The 18,253-nt window shown below is 40.6% G+C and overlaps 2 protein-coding genes across 7 annotated transcripts in view; one reads left to right on the top strand and one right to left on the bottom strand.

Moving 5' to 3' along the window:
* LOC140195305 (uncharacterized) overlaps window positions 1–18,253 on the bottom strand; it is a 224,580-nt gene that overhangs the window by 84,669 nt on the left and 121,658 nt on the right. For all 5 annotated transcript variants that reach the window (XR_011885416.1, XR_011885417.1, XM_072253406.1 and 2 more), the window contains exons 15-19: window positions 15,887–15,955; window positions 14,594–14,662; window positions 13,004–13,072; window positions 6,822–6,890; window positions 2,823–2,894 (exon numbers count right to left, since the gene is read on the bottom strand). Coding sequence is in view for 3 of the 5 variants with exons in the window: in XM_072253406.1 (XP_072109507.1) it covers window positions 2,823–2,894; window positions 6,822–6,890; window positions 13,004–13,072; window positions 14,594–14,662; window positions 15,887–15,955 (348 nt within the window). In the remaining 2 variants the exon portion in view is untranslated. The remainder of the gene's footprint in view (window positions 1–2,822; window positions 2,895–6,821; window positions 6,891–13,003; window positions 13,073–14,593; window positions 14,663–15,886; window positions 15,956–18,253) is intronic.
* The window catches only part of LOC140195306 (glycoprotein-N-acetylgalactosamine 3-beta-galactosyltransferase 1-like), a 205,853-nt gene that overhangs the window by 144,211 nt on the left and 43,389 nt on the right, over window positions 1–18,253 (top strand). The window lies entirely within an intron of this gene.

The raw sequence follows: 18,253 nt of genomic DNA, 5'->3' as shown, positions 1-18,253 counted from the left end.
CCATTTCCTGCCTAATATAAATTTCCTTCAATTCATCCATTACCCTAAGTCCTTTGGCCACTATTACATCTGGGAGATTGTTTGTGTCTTCCCTAGTGAAGACAGATCCAAAGTACCTGTTCAACTTGTCTGCCATTTCCTTGTTCCCCATAATAAATTCATCCGCTTCTGTCTTCAAGGGCCCAATTTTGGTCTTAACTATTTTTTTCCTTTTCACATACCTAAAGAAGCTTTTACTATCCTCCTTTATATTCTTGGCTAGTTTACCTTCGTACCTCATTTTTTCTCCACGTATTGCCTTTTTAGTTACCTTCTGTTGCTCTTTAAAAGTTTCCCAATCCTCCGGCTTCCCACTCGTCTTTGCTATGTTATACTTCTTCTCTTTTATTTTTATACTGTCCATTACTTCCCTTGTCAGCCACGGCCTCCCCTTACTCCCCTTAGGATCTTTCTTCCTCTTTGGAATGAACTGATCCTGCACCTTCCGCATTATTCCCAGAAACACTTACTATTGTTGTTCCACTGTCATCCCTGCTAGGGTATTGTTCCATTGAACTTTGGCCAGCTCCTCCCTCATAGCACCATAGTTCCCTTTGTTCAACTGTGATACTGACACTTCCAAGTTTCCCTTCTCCCTCTCAAATTATAGATTAAAACTTATCATATTATGGTCACTACCTCCTAATGGCTCCTTTACCCCGAGGTCCCTGATCAAATCCAGTTCACTGCACAACACTAAATCCAGAATTGCGTTCTCTCTGGTAGGCTCCAGTACAAGCTGTTCTAAGAACTCATCTCGGAGGGACTCCACAAACTCCCTTTCTTGGGGTCCAGTACCAACCTGATTCCTCCAGTCTACCTGCATGTTGAAGTCCCCCATAACAACTGTAGCATTACCTTTGCGACGTGCCAATTTTAACTCTTGATTCAACTTACACCCTACATCCGGACTACTGTTTGGGGGCATGTAGATAACTCCCATTAGGGTCTTTCTACCCTTAGAATTTTTCAGTTCTATCCATACTGACTCTACGTCTCCTGATTCTATGTCATCCCTCGCAAGGGACTGAATATCATTCCTCACCAACAGAGCCACCCCATCCCCTCTGCCCATCAGTCTGTCCTTTCAATAGGACGTATACCCTTGAATATTCATTTCCCAGGCCCTGTCCACTTGAAGCCATGTCTCTGTTATTCCCACAACATCATACTTACCAATTTCCAACTGTGCCTCAAGCTCGTCCACTTTATTTCTTATACTCGTGCATTCATATATAATACTTTTAATTCATTACTCCCCTCACCTCCCATATCAATTCCTATTTCACTTGGCCGTACTGTACGATCCCTTCTTGAGCTTTCTGCTCTGTTGATTCTGCTGTCTTTCTTAACTTATCTTATTCTCACTTTCCCTTTATCTCCATCCTTATGTTTCCAGTTCGTCCCCTCCCCCCCACAACTTAGTTTAAACACACCCATGTTGCAGAGGCAAACCTGGCTGCCAGAATGCTGGTGCCCCGCTTATTAAGGTGCAACCTGTCCCTTTTGTACAATTCATCCTTACCCCAAAACATACCCCAGTGGTCCAAGAATGTAAATCCTTGCTTCCTGCACCAGTTGCTCAGCCACACATTCAGATCCATTATCTCCCTGTTCTTGACCACTCCAGCACGGGGAACTGGAAGCAAACCAGAGATAACCACCCTGGAAGTCCTGCTTTTCAGCCTTCTTCTGAGTTCTCTGAAGTCGCGCTGTAGAATGTCTTTCCTCTTCTTCCCCACGTCATTTGTGCCGACATGCACCACCACTTCCGGATGTTCACCTTCACTCTTGAGGGATTCCCTGCAATCGGTCCGTGGCACCCTGGATCCCGGCACCAGGGAGGCAACGCACCATCCTTAAATCTCGCCTGTTGCCACAGAAACCCCTTTCTGTACCTCTCAGTATGGAGTCCCCTACTACCACGGCTCTGCCTGACGTCTGTCTCCTCGGGTTTGCCTCAGCGCCAATTGTTGACTCGCAGACCCATCCGCTTCTCAGACTGGCATTGTCTTCTGTCCCGACAGCTTCCAAGAGGGAGAACCTGTTTACGAGAGGTATATCCCCCGGGGTCTCCGGTACTTCAAGCATCCTTTCCTTGCTCATCGTCGTCCTGCTTCTCTCTTCCTGTATCCTGGGTGTAACAACCTCACTGTAGGTCCTGTCCAGAAAACTCTCATTCTCCCGGATTAACCTAACATCATCCAGTTGCTTCTCCAGTGCTGCAACACTGTCCTTCAGAAGCTGAATCTGGACACATTTTCCGACAACGAGACAGATAAAACACCACACATAAAAAAATTTTTCTACTGGCACATTGTGACACAAATCCAGGTTGAGCAAACATTCTGTTGCTAAATCAACAACTGTTGGACAGGAAAATCAGGCTTGGAAGATGAAGCAAAGCATTTGAAGTTCCATCACTAACAGAATGTTTTAAATCATATACCTACGGGTGTGGTCATAATGTCTGCTGCTACCTGCATGCAGTTTTAGTTCATATTGCTTAGGAATTTGTTCATAACTACATGTTCATAAACATTATGAAGATACAGAATGAAAACTTTGAAAGCTAACAATAACAGTGGAGAAACTTAATGGGCCATCAATAGCTGGAGGAAAGCCTGGTTTACTCTTTAGTCTGGTGCTAAACTCTAATATCCTGGGTGTTTAGGTAAAGGGCTGCCAGCTCTGTACAGAACATGATAATGGTATGAATTACTGCTGCCTTGAAAAGGAGGGAGAACAAAGAAAAAGAGAAGTGGTATAAATATTCATAGTACCTTTGCTCCTTTCGATCCCAAATCACCAGGAATTCCAGGAGTTCCTGCTGCACCTGGCACGCCAGGATCTCCCTGAAAAAAATGATCAGTGGCATCATTCGAAATAGAGTCAAGGTCCTATTTATTTTCTATGATTTATCAAATTACAATCAGAACAGACAATAGCCTGAAAATTGTACATCTATCTCCATTTTAAACGTTTCAGTTAACTTATCAAGAATCACTAGAATCACTGCTTCATGAAGTTAACATTCCAGGTTGTATGAATAGGTGTTTTCAGAATTTGCCCTTAAACAGTCTTGGTTTAATTTTAAGATAATACTTCATGTACTAGGCTCCTTCTCTGTAATTTTCCTTCTAGCCTGTTAAATATTTTAAGAAAATCATGCTATGACCTTCAATGCATAAAAGGGAATAATAAACTGGTTCATACAGTTCGTCTATACAGGCTTCAGAATGTAACAGAAAGCTGGCTTCCAACGATCTTGCAGGATTCATGGAACACGTGAGCAAAGGCATTTGAAAAAGTTTAACGGATACTTTGGCCTAATACCAGTGCCCCTTTAGATGGAGTTATCTGAAGATACCCTGAATTTCCACTTGGAGCAAATGGACACCAGAGTAGCACAGCAGTTACCATGACACCACTACAGCTCAGGGCATCGCGGAGTTCGAAGTTCAATTTCAGCACCATTCTGTGAGGAGTCTCTGTTCTTCCTCCCTGTGGAATGTGTGGGTTTTCCACAGTGCTCCAGTTTCCTGCGACAGTCCAAAGACATACTGGCTAGGTTAATTGGTCATTGTAAATTGTCCCGTGATTAGGTTGGGGTTAATTGGGGTTGTGGGGTTGCTGGGGGGCTTGGCTAAAAGGGCCGGAAGGGCAGTCTCCACCCTGTATTGCTAAATAAAATAAATAAATTCACCACAATAATCATCCATTGGAGACATCAGTCAGGAGAACACCACCAGTCCAATTTGAGGCATCAGCAGCGGAAAGGGTAAGTGGCTGCAGGTTCCTGGCTGTTAGCATTTCCAAAGGATCTGCCCTGGGCCGAGCCCAATTGATGAAATCATTAAAAATGCACACCAGCATCTTTAATACTTTGTTAGGAGTTTGAGTAGATTTGGTATGTCACCAAGACTTTTGCAGATTTCTGTGGATGCACAGTGCAGACCATTCTGACTGGTTGCATCAAAACTTGGTATGCAGGTTCCAATGCACAAGATCACAAGAGGCTGCAGATGCCTATATACACTTAGGCAGCTCCATCACCACCCTCTCCAATATCAAGGACATCTTCAAGAAGGTGGCATCCATCACTCATGAGCCTCAACATCTGGGACATGCACTCTTCTGGCTACTGTCATCGGGGTGGGGGGGGGAACAAATATGAGCCTGAAGACCCTCACTCAATGACTCAGTGACAGTTTTTTACCTTATACCATCAGATTTGTCAATGGTCCATGAATACATAGAACAGAACAGTACAGCAGAGGAAGAAGCTATTCAGCCCACAATGTTGTATCCAACCAGCTAAAAAGCAAATCAAAAACACACAAACACTAATCCCAACTACCAACACCATGTCCCTATCCCACCATTTCTTTACATCCATGTGCCTATCCAAATATCTATTAAAAGAATCCAATGTATTTGCCTCTAGCACCATACCAGGCAGCACATTCCTGGCATCCACCACTCTGAGTAAAAAACTTGCCCCTCTCACCTTCAATACATGCCCTCTGGTATTATCCTGGGAAAAAGATACTCCCCATCTACTCTATCTATGCCTTTCATAATCTTACAAACCTCTATCAGATTTCCCCTCTGCCTCCGCCACTCCACAGAAAATAACCCGAGTTGATCCAGCTTCTCATTAGCATGTACCCTCTAAACCAGGCAGCATCCTGATAAACCTCTTCTACACCCTCTCTAGAGCCTCAACATCCTTCCCATAAGGGAAGGGGGGTGACCAGAACTGTATGTAATACTCCAGTTGTGGCCTCACCAGAGTTCTATAAAGTTGCAACATAAGCTCTTGACTTTTGGACTCAGTGTCTTGACTAATAAAAGCAAGCATTCCATAGGCTGCCTTAACCATCCTATCGACCTGCGTGGCCACTTTCAAAGACCAATGAACTTGGGACCCCAAGACCTCTCTGCTAAGCAACACTGTTAAGGATCCTGCCCTTAACAGTGTACTGTCTCCTTACATTTGCCCCACCAAGGTGCAACCCCTCACATTTGTCTGGGTTAAACTCTATCTGCCATTTCTCCGCCCATGTCTGCAATTGATCCATATAGTTTTGTATTCTTGCCAGTCTTCTACACTGTCTACAACTCCACCAATCTTGGCATCATTTGCAAATTTACAAATCCATCCATCTACATTTTTATCCATGTCTTTTATATACATCACAAACAGCAGACATCCCAGCACAGATCCCTGTAGAACACCATTAATTTCAGACCTCTAGCTCGAATAAGTACCATCAACCACTATGTGCAAACCAGTTCTGAATCCAAACAGCAATTCACTGAGTCTTGATCGCCTGGATTAGCCTTCCATGAGGAAATTTGTCAAACACCTTACTAAAATCCGCTGACTTACCTTCATCACTCTCTCTCACCTTGTCAAAAATCTCAATCAGGCTGGTAAAGTACGTCCTACTACACACAAAGCCAGGCTGGCTCTTCTTAATTAGGCCATGGGCTTCCAAATCCCCATATATATCCTATCCCTGGAATTCTCTCCAGCAAATTTCCATACAACTGACGTGAGACTCACCAGTCTATAGTTCCCAGGATCTTCTCTTGTTCCCTTCTTAAATACAGCTACAAAATTAGCCACTTGCCAGTCCTCTAGGACCTTGCCTGTGGCTAGAGAGGACACAAAGATACCGGTCAAAGGCCCAGAAATCTCATCTTTTGCCTCCTTCAATATCCTGGGCTGAATCCCATCAGTTCCTGGGAACTTATCCACCTTAATACTCATTCAGAAGTCTAACACTTCCTCCTCCTTGACCTCTAAACACCCTAATATATTTATACACTCAGTTCCAATCTCCTGGTCCTCCATATCTTTTTCCTTGGTAAATACTGAAGCAAAGTACTCATTACATACCTCACACACATTCTCCACTTCCAAGCAAATGTTCCCCCCTTTATCCTGGAGTGGTCCCACCCTCTCCCTAGCTATCCTCTTGCTCTGATGTATGCATAGAGTGCCTTGGGATTCACCTTTATCCTACCTGCCAAGGACTCTTCATGGCCCTTCCTGGTTTTCCTACATCCCTTTTTTAGTTCTTTTCTGGCTTCTTTATGCTCTTCATGTGCGTTGTTTGATCCTAACTTCCGAAGCTATACATACTTTTCCTTTTTCTCCTTGACTAAATTCATCACCTCTCTTGACATCCAAGGTTCTCTTATCATTCCATGCCCATCCTTCCTTCTAACAGGAACATACCATTCCTGTACTCTCTGCAGATGATCGCTAAGTGGACACACCTTGGGAACACCTTTTCTCTGGTGGACTTACCAGAGAAAAGGAGTTCCCAATTAACTCTTCTTAGTTTCTGCCTAATGCTCTCATCATTTGTCCTACTCCAATTTAAAATTCTCCCAAAGGACCTTATTTATCTTAATTTATAACTATCCTGAAAGTCAGTGTTCTCCCACTGAAAGGTCAGTCATCTGGCCATGCTCATTACCCAGCACCATTTTCAGTACGACTACCTTTTCATTTTGTTATATTGAAATACTTATTTATTTTATAGTTTACAGTAATTTTATGTCTTTGCACAGAACAAATTTCACAACATACAAGTCAATGGTAATAAATATGATTCTGATTTATAAATGCAACAACAATAATTGGATATCTCATAATATTTCTCCATGAAATACACACATTTTGAGATAATTTTTTTTTGTTGCTAAATATATTAAGAACTGTAATTGGTGATGTAAAAGTCATAAACAGGTTAAAACATACTCACTTTAGGACCCGGAGGTCCTCTTTCTCCCAATCCTCTTTGACCCTTCTCTCCAGGGAATCCTCGTTCTCCCTGTTATGTAGTATATTAGTTATTTGATATATTTAATATTATTTAACTTGTTTAATGATTACCAAATTGCAATGAAATACTTTTTAAACATTTCATTCACTTTAATACAAAGGTCAGAAATTAATAGAGAACAACACTATTTGAAAAACAGCTTTTCTTGGTTCCTGAGATCCAAGTATTGAAATAATTGATCAAAGCAGTACAGAGGTGTTGTATTTCACCAAGTTAGCAGTGCAGTCGAAGGTCCACTGTCCGGGTCTTTGGATTGGGCAGTGGGCTTTGTTGCTAATTTTGCACTGTTAACAGTTACTTTTAATGAATTAGACTCAATATTATGGAATATCAGAAAGATTTCAACTCATTTATATTGTTAGAAAAACATAGCTTATTTCAACAAAAGCAGAATATAAAATTCAAAAGTTAATGAAGAATCCATGTAAAACATTATTTCAATCTCAGTAAAACTATTTGAAGCACAACACATCTCACTAAAATAAGGATATAGAAGCTTCAGAAAGGGTACAGCACGATTTTGCTAGCCTGCTACCTAAAGTAAGGAAGGCGGTGGTGGCATCCGTTAGTTTTGCAAGACCATGGATCTGCGCCTGGAAGGTTCCCAAGGCGTAGGCCTTGCAAGGTTCTATGGAAGACCGGCAGTTGCCCATGCAGCAAGTCTTCCCTCTCCACGACACCAATGTTGTCCAAGGGAAGGGCAAGAGCTGATACAGCTTGGCACCAGTGTCGTCGCAAGAGTTGCCAGAACGAGGTTGAAGGCAACGTCAGACTGCCTTAGGGACTCCAGCTCCGGATTTGTCCTCAGGGTTTACTCCCGAAACCTTTACCATGAGTGGGTATGGCCGCAAGGCAGTGGAGGTTTGAAATCAGAGTTTTCCCTCTCTCTTAGATGGACTGCCTTCCCAGGCTGTCGAGCTCCATCTACCCGAAGCACTGGTTTTAAGGCGCCAGGACCCGCCTTCGCCCCTTCTCCTGTCAGTAGAACAGTTCCGCCGGGCTTAGAGGCTAAGCCACACGAGAAGGCCAGGAGATAGACTTGGTTGTCCGGGGCTATTTGAGGCACATGCCGTGAGGAGCACTTTTAGGTAGTGGGAGCTTGTCCCCACTTCCACTCCTCAGCTTGACAACCTAAGGAAGGTAGTTTAGGACAAATACAACATCATAGAGTCTGGTATCTGAGTTTAACCAAAAGGGACCAATGATGAAAGATCTGATGTAATTGACTTACAACAGAGGACAAGGGGCATAAATAGGGGAAATGAACTCAGTCTCTTTCCCAGAGTTAGGGAATCAAGAATAGAAGGCACAGGCTTAAGGTGAAGGGAAGAGATTTAATAGAAACTTGAAGATTAATTTCTTTTTACACAAAGGGTGGGTGTATATGGAATGAGCTATCGGAGGAAATCGTTGAGGGACATACAATAAGAACTTTTAAAAGGCAATTGTAAAGGTACATGGATTGGAATGTTATGGGCCAAACATTGGCAACTGGGACTAGCAAGGTCAGGATGGACCAATTGGCCCGTTTCTGTGTTGTATATCTCTTTATGGCGCTGTGATAAGTTAAACTTATTGGCAAGAACAATTGTCACATTTCTAAGTCAGTCCTTGAAGGTGGCACCAGAGGTTTTTGTAGACCCTGGCAACAACTTCTAGCCGTACAGAAAACAGCTTATTCTTCCTTTCCTATGTCTTTCTTTTCTCATCAAGGTGGCTGGGATTCTGTCAGAGTCCATGATCCATAGTGATAGCTCATACTTCAGTTCTCTGTAAGTTCACCGGCCTGGCATTTTGATATCTCCAGGATGGGTCTGGAAGTCTGGGTGCAATGGGTCTGGAAGGCTGGGTGTAGCCCCATAGATGACCCTGTTCTTCACCAATTTCACCAACGAAGCAATGAGACAGCAGCTGTCAGAAGAAGGCCCCTGTACTCATGCGATTATCCCTCCCTCTCTCCCTTTCTTGTCGGTCCCCAAGAATGGGGGGGGGGGTGGACTTGGAGAAGCAAAGTGGAAGGCTCAAACATTGAAACAGCAAGCTGCTGGTCTCCTGCTCTCGTTGTTGCAGGAGTGATCTTTCTCTCCCTCACTTGTGAGAGAGAACCTATCTGAGATAGTGAGGTGCTGGGTTATGTACTCTAGTCCTTGATGGACTCTAGATCAAAGTCTCTTTGGGGCCTTTTACTATTGCTTGCATGGTGGGAGTAGGGTGGTACTTCCACTGATGCAAGTGGGGGGAGGGGGGTTTGAAGTTCCTATCATTCATTCTTTGGGATTCTTGTTTTGTGGATGCCTACAAAGAGTGAGAATGTCAGGTTGTAATCTGTATACATTCTCTGATATTAAATTGAACCATTTGATTTAAAACTAAGTTATCATTCAAGGTAACATTGTTTAGGTGGCTAAAGGGTCAGGAACATAACACATAGAAACAGGAAAGTACAGCACAGGACCTGGCAGACCTAACTTAATTCATCCCTTCTACCGACACAAGTCCATATCCTTTTATCCTCTTCATATCCATGTGTCTATCTAACAGCTTTTTAAACACCACAATCATTCTTTCCTCTAATGTCAATCCTAGTAGCACAATCCCACTACTCACTAGATAAAAAAACTTGCCCTGGACATCGCCTTTGAGCACATCCCCTCTCACCTTCAATGCATACCTCCAGTGTTAGATCCAGGGAAAAATACACCAGCTGTCTACTCTATCTATGCTTCTTGTAATCTTATAAACTTGTATCAGATCTCTTCTCAGCTTCCACTGCTCTAGAGAAAGCAGTCCAAGTTTGTCCAACTTCGCCTCGTAGAACATGCCCTCAAATCTAAGCAGTGTCCTGATTAACCTCTTCTTCACTCTATTAAAGCCTCAACATCCTTCCTATAATGGGACAACCAGACACCAGGAGTTTAAGAAATACAGTGGGAAAATGTGCTTAGAATTATTAATTTCTTTAGAGGGCAAAAGCTGATATAGCCAGAGCTGAATGGTCTATTTCCATGTTGCAAATTGCATCACATTTCATTAAAATATACTCTCACAGATTCAGTAGCTCAATACCAGAGCATTATAATTAGCTATTCAGCAAGACCACCTTGTCATCTTGGTTTAAATGAGAATTGAAATAGAGAAAAATATCAGCTAATTTAAGAGAGAACATCAAACCAGTTACTAAGAGCTGTGATATCAAAGGAATCTTGGAAATTAAATTTCATAAACTTATGAAATCTTGAAAACCTGTGATCTGAAAAGGTTCAAATGCTAGGAATGAAACTATTGGAAATATAAAGCATGTTCTTTTTCTTCAGAGATTTAACCTTCGAATGTGTACAAACAGCAAATGAAATCCTGAACAGTTTGTGGGTGGGCTAGAGGAAGTTTACATACTGACCCTCAACCCATTATTTAAAATACTTGGTCTAGAAAATAAATGGGCCATGTTCAACCACGTAAATAGGCCAGAATACAACTGTCCATTGAATGCTTCAGTCAAAAAACTGCTGCAGCAAAATACAGAAACATATGAGGCACATTAATTGTATTCCCGGATTATCAGCACTGCAAAACGCACACAGAAATTAGCTGTCTGGTAAAGAACAGAGAGTTGGGGAAGGGGAGGGGTTGCAGAAGAGAGAGACCTGATGGTTTTCGATAGAGGCTTGGGCTGGAAGATTAGAAGAGGGATTTGGAAATGGGCAGGACTCAGGCATCAGATCAATAGTTAGTGAGGAAGATGAGCAAACATTGTGACCTGGAGTATAGGAGTTAAAACCAAGGCTAGGCGGGTTGGTGGAGGGGGTAGCTAGATGGCCTAAGGGAAAGCTAATAGCATAAGACCACAAGATATAGGAGCAGAATTAGGCCATCTGGCCCATCAAATATGCTCCAGCATTTCATTATGGCTAATCCAATTTTCCTCTCAGCCCCAGTCTCCTATCTTCCTCCCGTATCCCTTCATGCCCTGACCAATCAAGAATCTATCAGCCTCTTCCTTAAATATGCATAAATATTAGGCCTCCAAAGCTGCCTGTGGCAACATATTCCACAGATCCACCATTCCCTGGCTACAGAAATTACTTCTCATCTCCATTCTAACAGGATGTCCCTCTATTCTGAGGCTGTGTTTTCTGGTCTTAGACTCTCCCAACACAGGGAACATCCTCTCCACATCCACTCTATCAAGAACTTTCATCATTTGATAGCTTTCAATTAGGTCACCCCTCATTCCTCTGAATTCTAGAAAGTACAGACCCAGAGCCATCAAACGCTCTTCATATGACAAGCCATTCAATACTGGAATCATTTTCCTAAACCTTTGAACCATCACCAATTTCAGCACATCCCTTCTAAGATAAGGGGCCCAAAACTGCTCACAATCCTCTGAGTGAGGCCTCAGAAGTGCTTTATAAAGTCTCAACATTATGTCCTTGCTTTTATATTCTTGTCCTCTTGAAATGAACACTAACATCACATTCCCTCACCACCAGCTCAAACTGTAATTTAACATCTAGAGAATCCTGCACAAGGACTCCCAAGCCCCTTTACACCTCAGTTTTTTGTATTTTCTCTCCACTTAGAAAATATTCAGCCCTTTCATTTCTTCTACCAAAGTACATTTTGATACACTTCCCGATACTGTATTCCATCTGCCACTTCTTTGCTCATTCTCCTAATCTGTCTAAGTCCTTGTGTAGCCTCTTTGCTTCCTCAAAGCTACCTGCTCCTCCACTTATCTTTGTATTGTCCGTCAACTTTGCAACAAAGCCATCAATTACATCATCCGAATCATTGACATATGACATAAAAAGAATTGGTCCCAACACAGACCCCTATGGAACACCACTAGCCGCCAACAGCCAATCAGAAAAGGCTCCCTTTATTCCCACACTTTGCCTTATGCCAATCAGCCACTGCTTCATCCATGCTAGAATCTTTCCTTCAATATCATGGGCTTGTAGCTTGTTAAGCAGCCTCATGTGTGACACCTTCCCAAAGGCCTTCTGAAAATCCAGGTACACAACATCAACCAATTCTCCTTTGTCTATCCTACTTGTTATTTCTTCAAAGAATTCCAACAGATACGTCAGACAAGATTTTCCCTTAAGGAAACAATGCTGACTACAGTCTATTTTATCATATGCCTCCAAGTACCAAGACCTCAACCTTAATAAACGACTCCAACATCTTCCCAACCACTGAAATCAGACTAACTGACCCATAGTTTTTTTTTCTGCCTCTCTCCCTTCTTCAAGAGTGGAGTGACATTTGCAATTTTCCAGTCTTCTAGAACCATTTCAGAATCAAGTGATTCTTGAAAGATCATTACTAATGCTTCCAAATCTTTTCCACCACCTCTTTCAGAACCCGGGGCTGCACACCATCTGGTCCAGGTGACTTATCTATCTTCAGATCTTTCAGTTTCCAAAGAACTTTCTCCCTAGTAATCATAACTTCACACTCCTCATGAGCCCTGACTCCTAGAATTTCCACCATACTGTTAGTGTCTTCCACAGTGAAGACTGGTGCAAAATGCTTATTCGGTTCATCTGCCATTTCCTCGTCCTCCATTACTATCTCCAGCATTGTTTTCCAGTCATCTGATATCCACTGTTGCCTCTCTTTTGCATGCACTTTATGTATCTTAAGAAACTTTTGGTATCCTCTTTAATATTATTGGCTAGCTTACTTTCATATTCCATTTTTACCTTCTTATTAACTTTTTCTGTCAAATGTATTACCTGAGGAGTATCTATATCTCCTGGACTCCAGTGCTAAGTTCCACAAAACCCCTACAAGTAACATAGAAGGTGCTGCGAGTGCTGTTTCTACAAGAGTGGCCCATGCTATCCATGAGGGAAGTGGTAATAATAATCACAGGAGTGGTGTCCGGGTGTGACTGCCTACTATTGCACACTACTTCACTTGCTTCAGAGTATCAGATGAACAGAAGACACAGATGGAAATTGCAAACGTATTAAATTCCTCTATGCCACAATTTTTTCTTTCTGTATGAGAAAATACAATCCAATTTCTTTGAGGCACTATATGCAAGCCATAAAAAATGTTCATTTCCTGAAAGTAATTTAACTTTGTACCTTTTCTCCAATGAGTCCTTCTCCTGTTGGACCTCTTGGCCCAGGCGGTCCTATAAAGCCTTGGTCTCCCTGCATGAAAAATTAAATCTGTCAAGTTTCAGTGCATTGTCACTTAAGTTGCTTCCATTGTTATATGTATCTGGTTTTTAGTTCCTTGTCATATATTCTTCACTGGATAGTGTATATGATGGTCACTTTAATTGGCTCTCTTATTCAAAAGAAAACATATTCTTTACCAAACCAAACTTTACTGCAGTTAATGCTAACAGTGTAATTTATTTTTTAGTAGAGTAACATAATAAGTCACCAATTAAGCCAGTGGAATTACTGGATGTGCAAGATGTAAAGGTAGAATCAAACTACAAGAGACTGAAATACACTTCTGATTTTGAGAATAAACAAGGAGTCAGGGTGATCAGATTCGAGACAGAAGAGAAGCAAACGCTGAAATCTGGAACAACTCACAAACTGCTGGGGGAGCTCAGCAGGTCAAGCAGCATCTGTGAGGGGAGAGGAACTGAGACAGTGTTTCAGTCCGAAATGTCAGCGATTTCCCTCCCTATACAGACACTTTTGCAGACTGTTTGCTGGTCAGATTCAATCTCCAGTCAGAGAATCAGAACTGCAGCAGAATCCATTTCTGGTTTCCATTCAGGGTCTATTTTATTAGAAGTTTCAGTGAAGGAGAGGAAGAAAATCTCTCTGCACTGATTTGAGAGGACATCGTGATTCATATTCTCCAAGCGCATTCCACCCCCCCCCACCCGGTGCTCCAGTTTCTTCCCACACCCAAACATGTGATTATATATTGATTATAAGTAATCCTACAGTGTAAGTGGGGGGGGGGGGGACAGTAGGAAGTTGATGGACATGTGTGAAAGAACACTTTGTAGGGCGAAAGAAAATGAGACCACCCAGCTAGAACCAGCATGGACTTGATGGTTTGAATGGCCTCTTTACATTTTATTATAAACAGGAAAGTAAGAATCAAGAGTCAAGAGTATTCCAATTTAAATTTGGTCCACGTGCTTTATGAATAATTCAGTTTTCTTATATAGGAATTGAATATGAAAATGTGTACATTGTGTTATCAATATTATAATATGTACAGTGCAGAATTAATATCTCAAGAGTTCAGAAGGACAGATTTCCCTGTTCTTTGTTCAAAGACAAGTAGTTTTCATCCACAAGAAAAAGACCAGGGAAAGGAGAACACTCCTCTGCTAGAATCTGAACTGTGCAGTATCCTTTCTTCAGGAGCTAACTGATTAAGAGACTTTGGATAAGGCGCATTGAGATTGGACCAATCTTCAGAGAGATGTGCATAAGTTACCGTTGTGAAATATGTTATTAAGATTTTGTGGTTGATAATTTATATTAATATCCTACTTTTAATTTTCAATAGCATCAGAGTTCCACTTGCTGTACATTGAACTCACACAGCAACATACAAAACCAGGATATAATACAGGGTGAGAGTGTCAAATCTGGTTTCTCCTAGATGAAAAGTTGCTTCCAGGATAAGCTTTAATTCCACATGGCATCTCTCTATAACTATTATAGAGAAGTAATAGATTAATGTTACATCACCTTCTGGCCTGGCAAGCCAATTCCTGCTGTGCCTTTAGGACCAGATGGTCCGGGATGCCCTATATCGCCCTGTGGGAAACAGAGACAAAAATACCTTCAAATATATTTTCCCTTAATGTTTAAAGAATGAAAGATAATCTAGGAACTGAACATCAAAAATTAAGTTTTGTTATGTAAAAAACATGAACCCATTAGAATTTGATTATGCCCTTCACAGCTATATTTTGTATTTTCGTGCTAAATTGGTGCAAATACTTTCTTAATGTTAGATTTTTCTTCTACTTCTTTTAATATTAGCATTGGTTTCTCTTAGAAACTCCCCCATTTCTCTACAATATCCGTGTTGCTGGATCTGGGATTTTACATGGAAATAAAGGGATAATTTCCCAATGTTCAGTTAGGATGCTGGTCCTCAGATATTTACAATCATGGCTATATTCATCAGGGCACCTCCTTACTAACACTGGGCTATAATGGAACAACGGTTGGCTGGATCTGGGGAATTCTGTAACATACTGAGCTGAGGAGATGGCAATGTATTGCTTCTGAATCCTCATCTATTTGCCATCCATCGGCTGGTCTGATTCACTAAGTGAATAGTAAAGGTAAAAAGTCTGTGTTTCCTCATTTAACTAATATTAATGTCCCTTAATTAACTAACATGTTAAAATATGGATTCAAATAAATTTATTTTTAATTATTTTAATCTTTTTCAATGACTTCTAGATCTTTTTGCTCATTAGTGATATTTGGAAGCATTACAAACATCTTTCAACTGTTCAGGGTTCAATGCAATATGGTCCAATATTCTTTGAGAGCGATATTGGATAGAAGTGTTTGGATTATCAGCTAAGTCTTTTTAAAATAGTGTTTGCACCATGTTCGTGTGGCCATTTGGCTAACAACATAATGAAAGAGGCAGATCTCAAACTTGGGGTCTGTTTCATACTTAGCAACTCCCTTCCCATCTGAAATTTGCTGAGGGTTACAATGTACTCAAGAAATGTAACTAGCTTGCTAAAATATGGGAACTGAATCCATTCTGTCTTCACAGAAATACAGTACAGCAGTCATTCTATATTATGTTAAGGAGAAGAATAATAGGCGAAATATTTATTTCCCTAGTACAACAGTTTTGAAGCCAAATTACTCCATTTGACTGAGTTAAAATTGGACTTTATCGGTGGTCTTCTTGACCAAAGTATCTTCGCACTATGTTAAGCAATCGGGTCATTCTATGAGTTCTTTGCAGATTTTAACATAATAGAAATAAAGACCGGCAACTATTCTTACCTTGTCACCTTTGATTCCTGCCCCAGGAGCTCCTCGAGAGCCTTTAGGTCCACTATACCCAATGTCACCCTGCAAATGTTAAGTACATGCAGAATCAATAAATATATCAAAAATATATCTGCTCAAGTAAACATATTGCAACTTTAGTTCTTAAGCATTCATAAAAATGTGAGATCTGCCTAAATATGGTGCTGGTCCGCTTCAGGTAGAAGTTAGTGTGCAGCAGTTAGTGCTGCTGCCTTGCAGCTCTAGAAACCCTGCTCTATCCTGAACCAGTTTGCATGTTGTCTCTACAACTGTGTGGGTCCACCACAGGTGCTCTGTTTCTCTTGCAAGCCAAATAGGTGCATCATAATTTTGGTGGGTTGGGTGGAGTTGACTGGGAAACAAGAAGCAAAGTGCAATTAGCCTAGATGTTTTCTTTTTGGTGATGTGTAGACATGGTGGGCTGTAGTCCCCGTTTCTATGCTCTATGACTTTGTGGATATCCTGTTCTGTGAGCAATTTAGAAAGTTGTGTTTCTATATATTTATGGAATCATTGTAACATTCAATGAATCTTTTAAATCATAGTTCTGAAGAAGGCCACTTGCCTCATCAAGTCCATTCTGTCTCTAGATCTCCCATACCCTCACTCCTTTCCCAAAGTTCTGAGAACTATTTAACCTGAAGTGTACTTCCAATTCCCATTTAAAGGCAATGATTGATTCTGCTCCCAGCAACCTCAAAAGCTGTGAGTGCCAGATTCGAATAACTGATTGAAGACCTTTTCATCGCATTCAAAAATATATCTTTTGCCCAAAACTTTAGATATAGATCCGACAATGCTCCTTTCCTTGTTGGTGTCAAAACATATTTATTCAACATGCCTGTTTTCTTTAAACACAAACGTTACTACAAGTGTTGAAGATGGGAAATTGAAAACACGTTTGGTTGAACAAGATGGCTGACAATGAGTGTGCTCACAAACAATGCTGAAAATACTTAAAGTACTTAGCAGGTTAGCATCCATGGAGAGGAAAAACTGAATTCATGCTATTGCTTGAACAGGTAGTTCATTTTGATCTATAAACTACATAGTAATACCTGAATATAAAAGAGGTCTAATATCATGGCCAGCACTGGTCCCTCAGTGAAAATCACTGAAACAGACTAATTCCACTTGTAAAATCTTATTGGTTCTTCAGTAGCCTTGCATATGCAAAAATAGTAGATTATTTGCCCTTCAGAAGTCATTTATTAGCTTTCGTGTTCTCAGAAAATATGGAAGTGCTGGTATAATTAAACATCAATTATTTTTTCAATCTTTCCTTCCTCCTTCCTTTACCAGGATGAGGCAATAGATTTTTCAATCAAATAGTTTCCAGAATATTTAATCTTTGCACAATAACTTTTAAAAAAATAGGGAGGGTGTGGTAAATAATTCCATACACAATTTGATTTTGGTAGATTTCCTTTCAGCATTATAATGATTTCAGTAGATCTGATATTATAACCTAAGGTCAAAATTATTCTAGTCACACTTATTCCTACCTCCAACATACAGTAACCAACTCTCATGTCACATTATATTGTTGACTTGGTCTTAATTCATGTGTCAGAATAATCTAGCATTCATAAAATTTGGAGCCTGTCAACAAAGTGTCCTCAGTTCCTGAAATTTGAAAGAATATAAGTGATTTTCCTTGTTGAACTGTTTTTGTATGTATTTTTAAATTTGTACTGCTAGTTGTTAAACAATAATGAAAAGCACACAGGAGTATTTTAACGTTAATGCTATTTAGCATTGAAAGGGAAATAGAATGAATTATAAAGTCTCATGCAAAACACGTTACTGCAGGTGTGTAGGTTTTCCAAAATCTTAGAATTGACAATAATTGGTCCAAGTCCGCTTAAAATTAAATGGTGTAAGAGAAAAGAGTATGAATAATTGTCAACAAAATGAAAATAATTGAGAAAGCAAACATCTGCATTAAGTGATTGAAAATCCTGGATTGTATCAAATAAAAAATAATACTTATTCCAGAAGTGAATGAAAATTTATATTTGCAGCTCTTGCTTTTTTCAGTTAGGATCCCATGTTCAATTTTAAATTAACTTGAAGATTCTGAAAGATTCTTTTATTTCTTTTTGATTGAAGGTAAAAAAAAAGTATGAAGAAACAGAGGTCAGCTAATTTGTATGAGGAATTTTATCTCTCTACAAAGTTCATCCAGAACTCAGGATTTACCCGATGAAAAACATAGAACCTGGGTTAAAGGAAAACACAAAACTTCAGGTTCTTGTGAACCATATAGAGCATTGTAAAAAAAACTCAACAGTTACATTTGGATGTAAGAAAGGAGAAAAAGTGGTCTTAGCTTGTGAC

The sequence above is a fragment of the Mobula birostris genome, chromosome 3, assembly GCF_030028105.1.
Source record: "Mobula birostris isolate sMobBir1 chromosome 3, sMobBir1.hap1, whole genome shotgun sequence".
Classification (NCBI taxonomy): domain Eukaryota; kingdom Metazoa; phylum Chordata; class Chondrichthyes; order Myliobatiformes; family Myliobatidae; genus Mobula; species Mobula birostris.
Note: the sequence above shows the minus strand (reverse complement) of the source record. Positions and strands in the feature narration are given on the sequence as shown.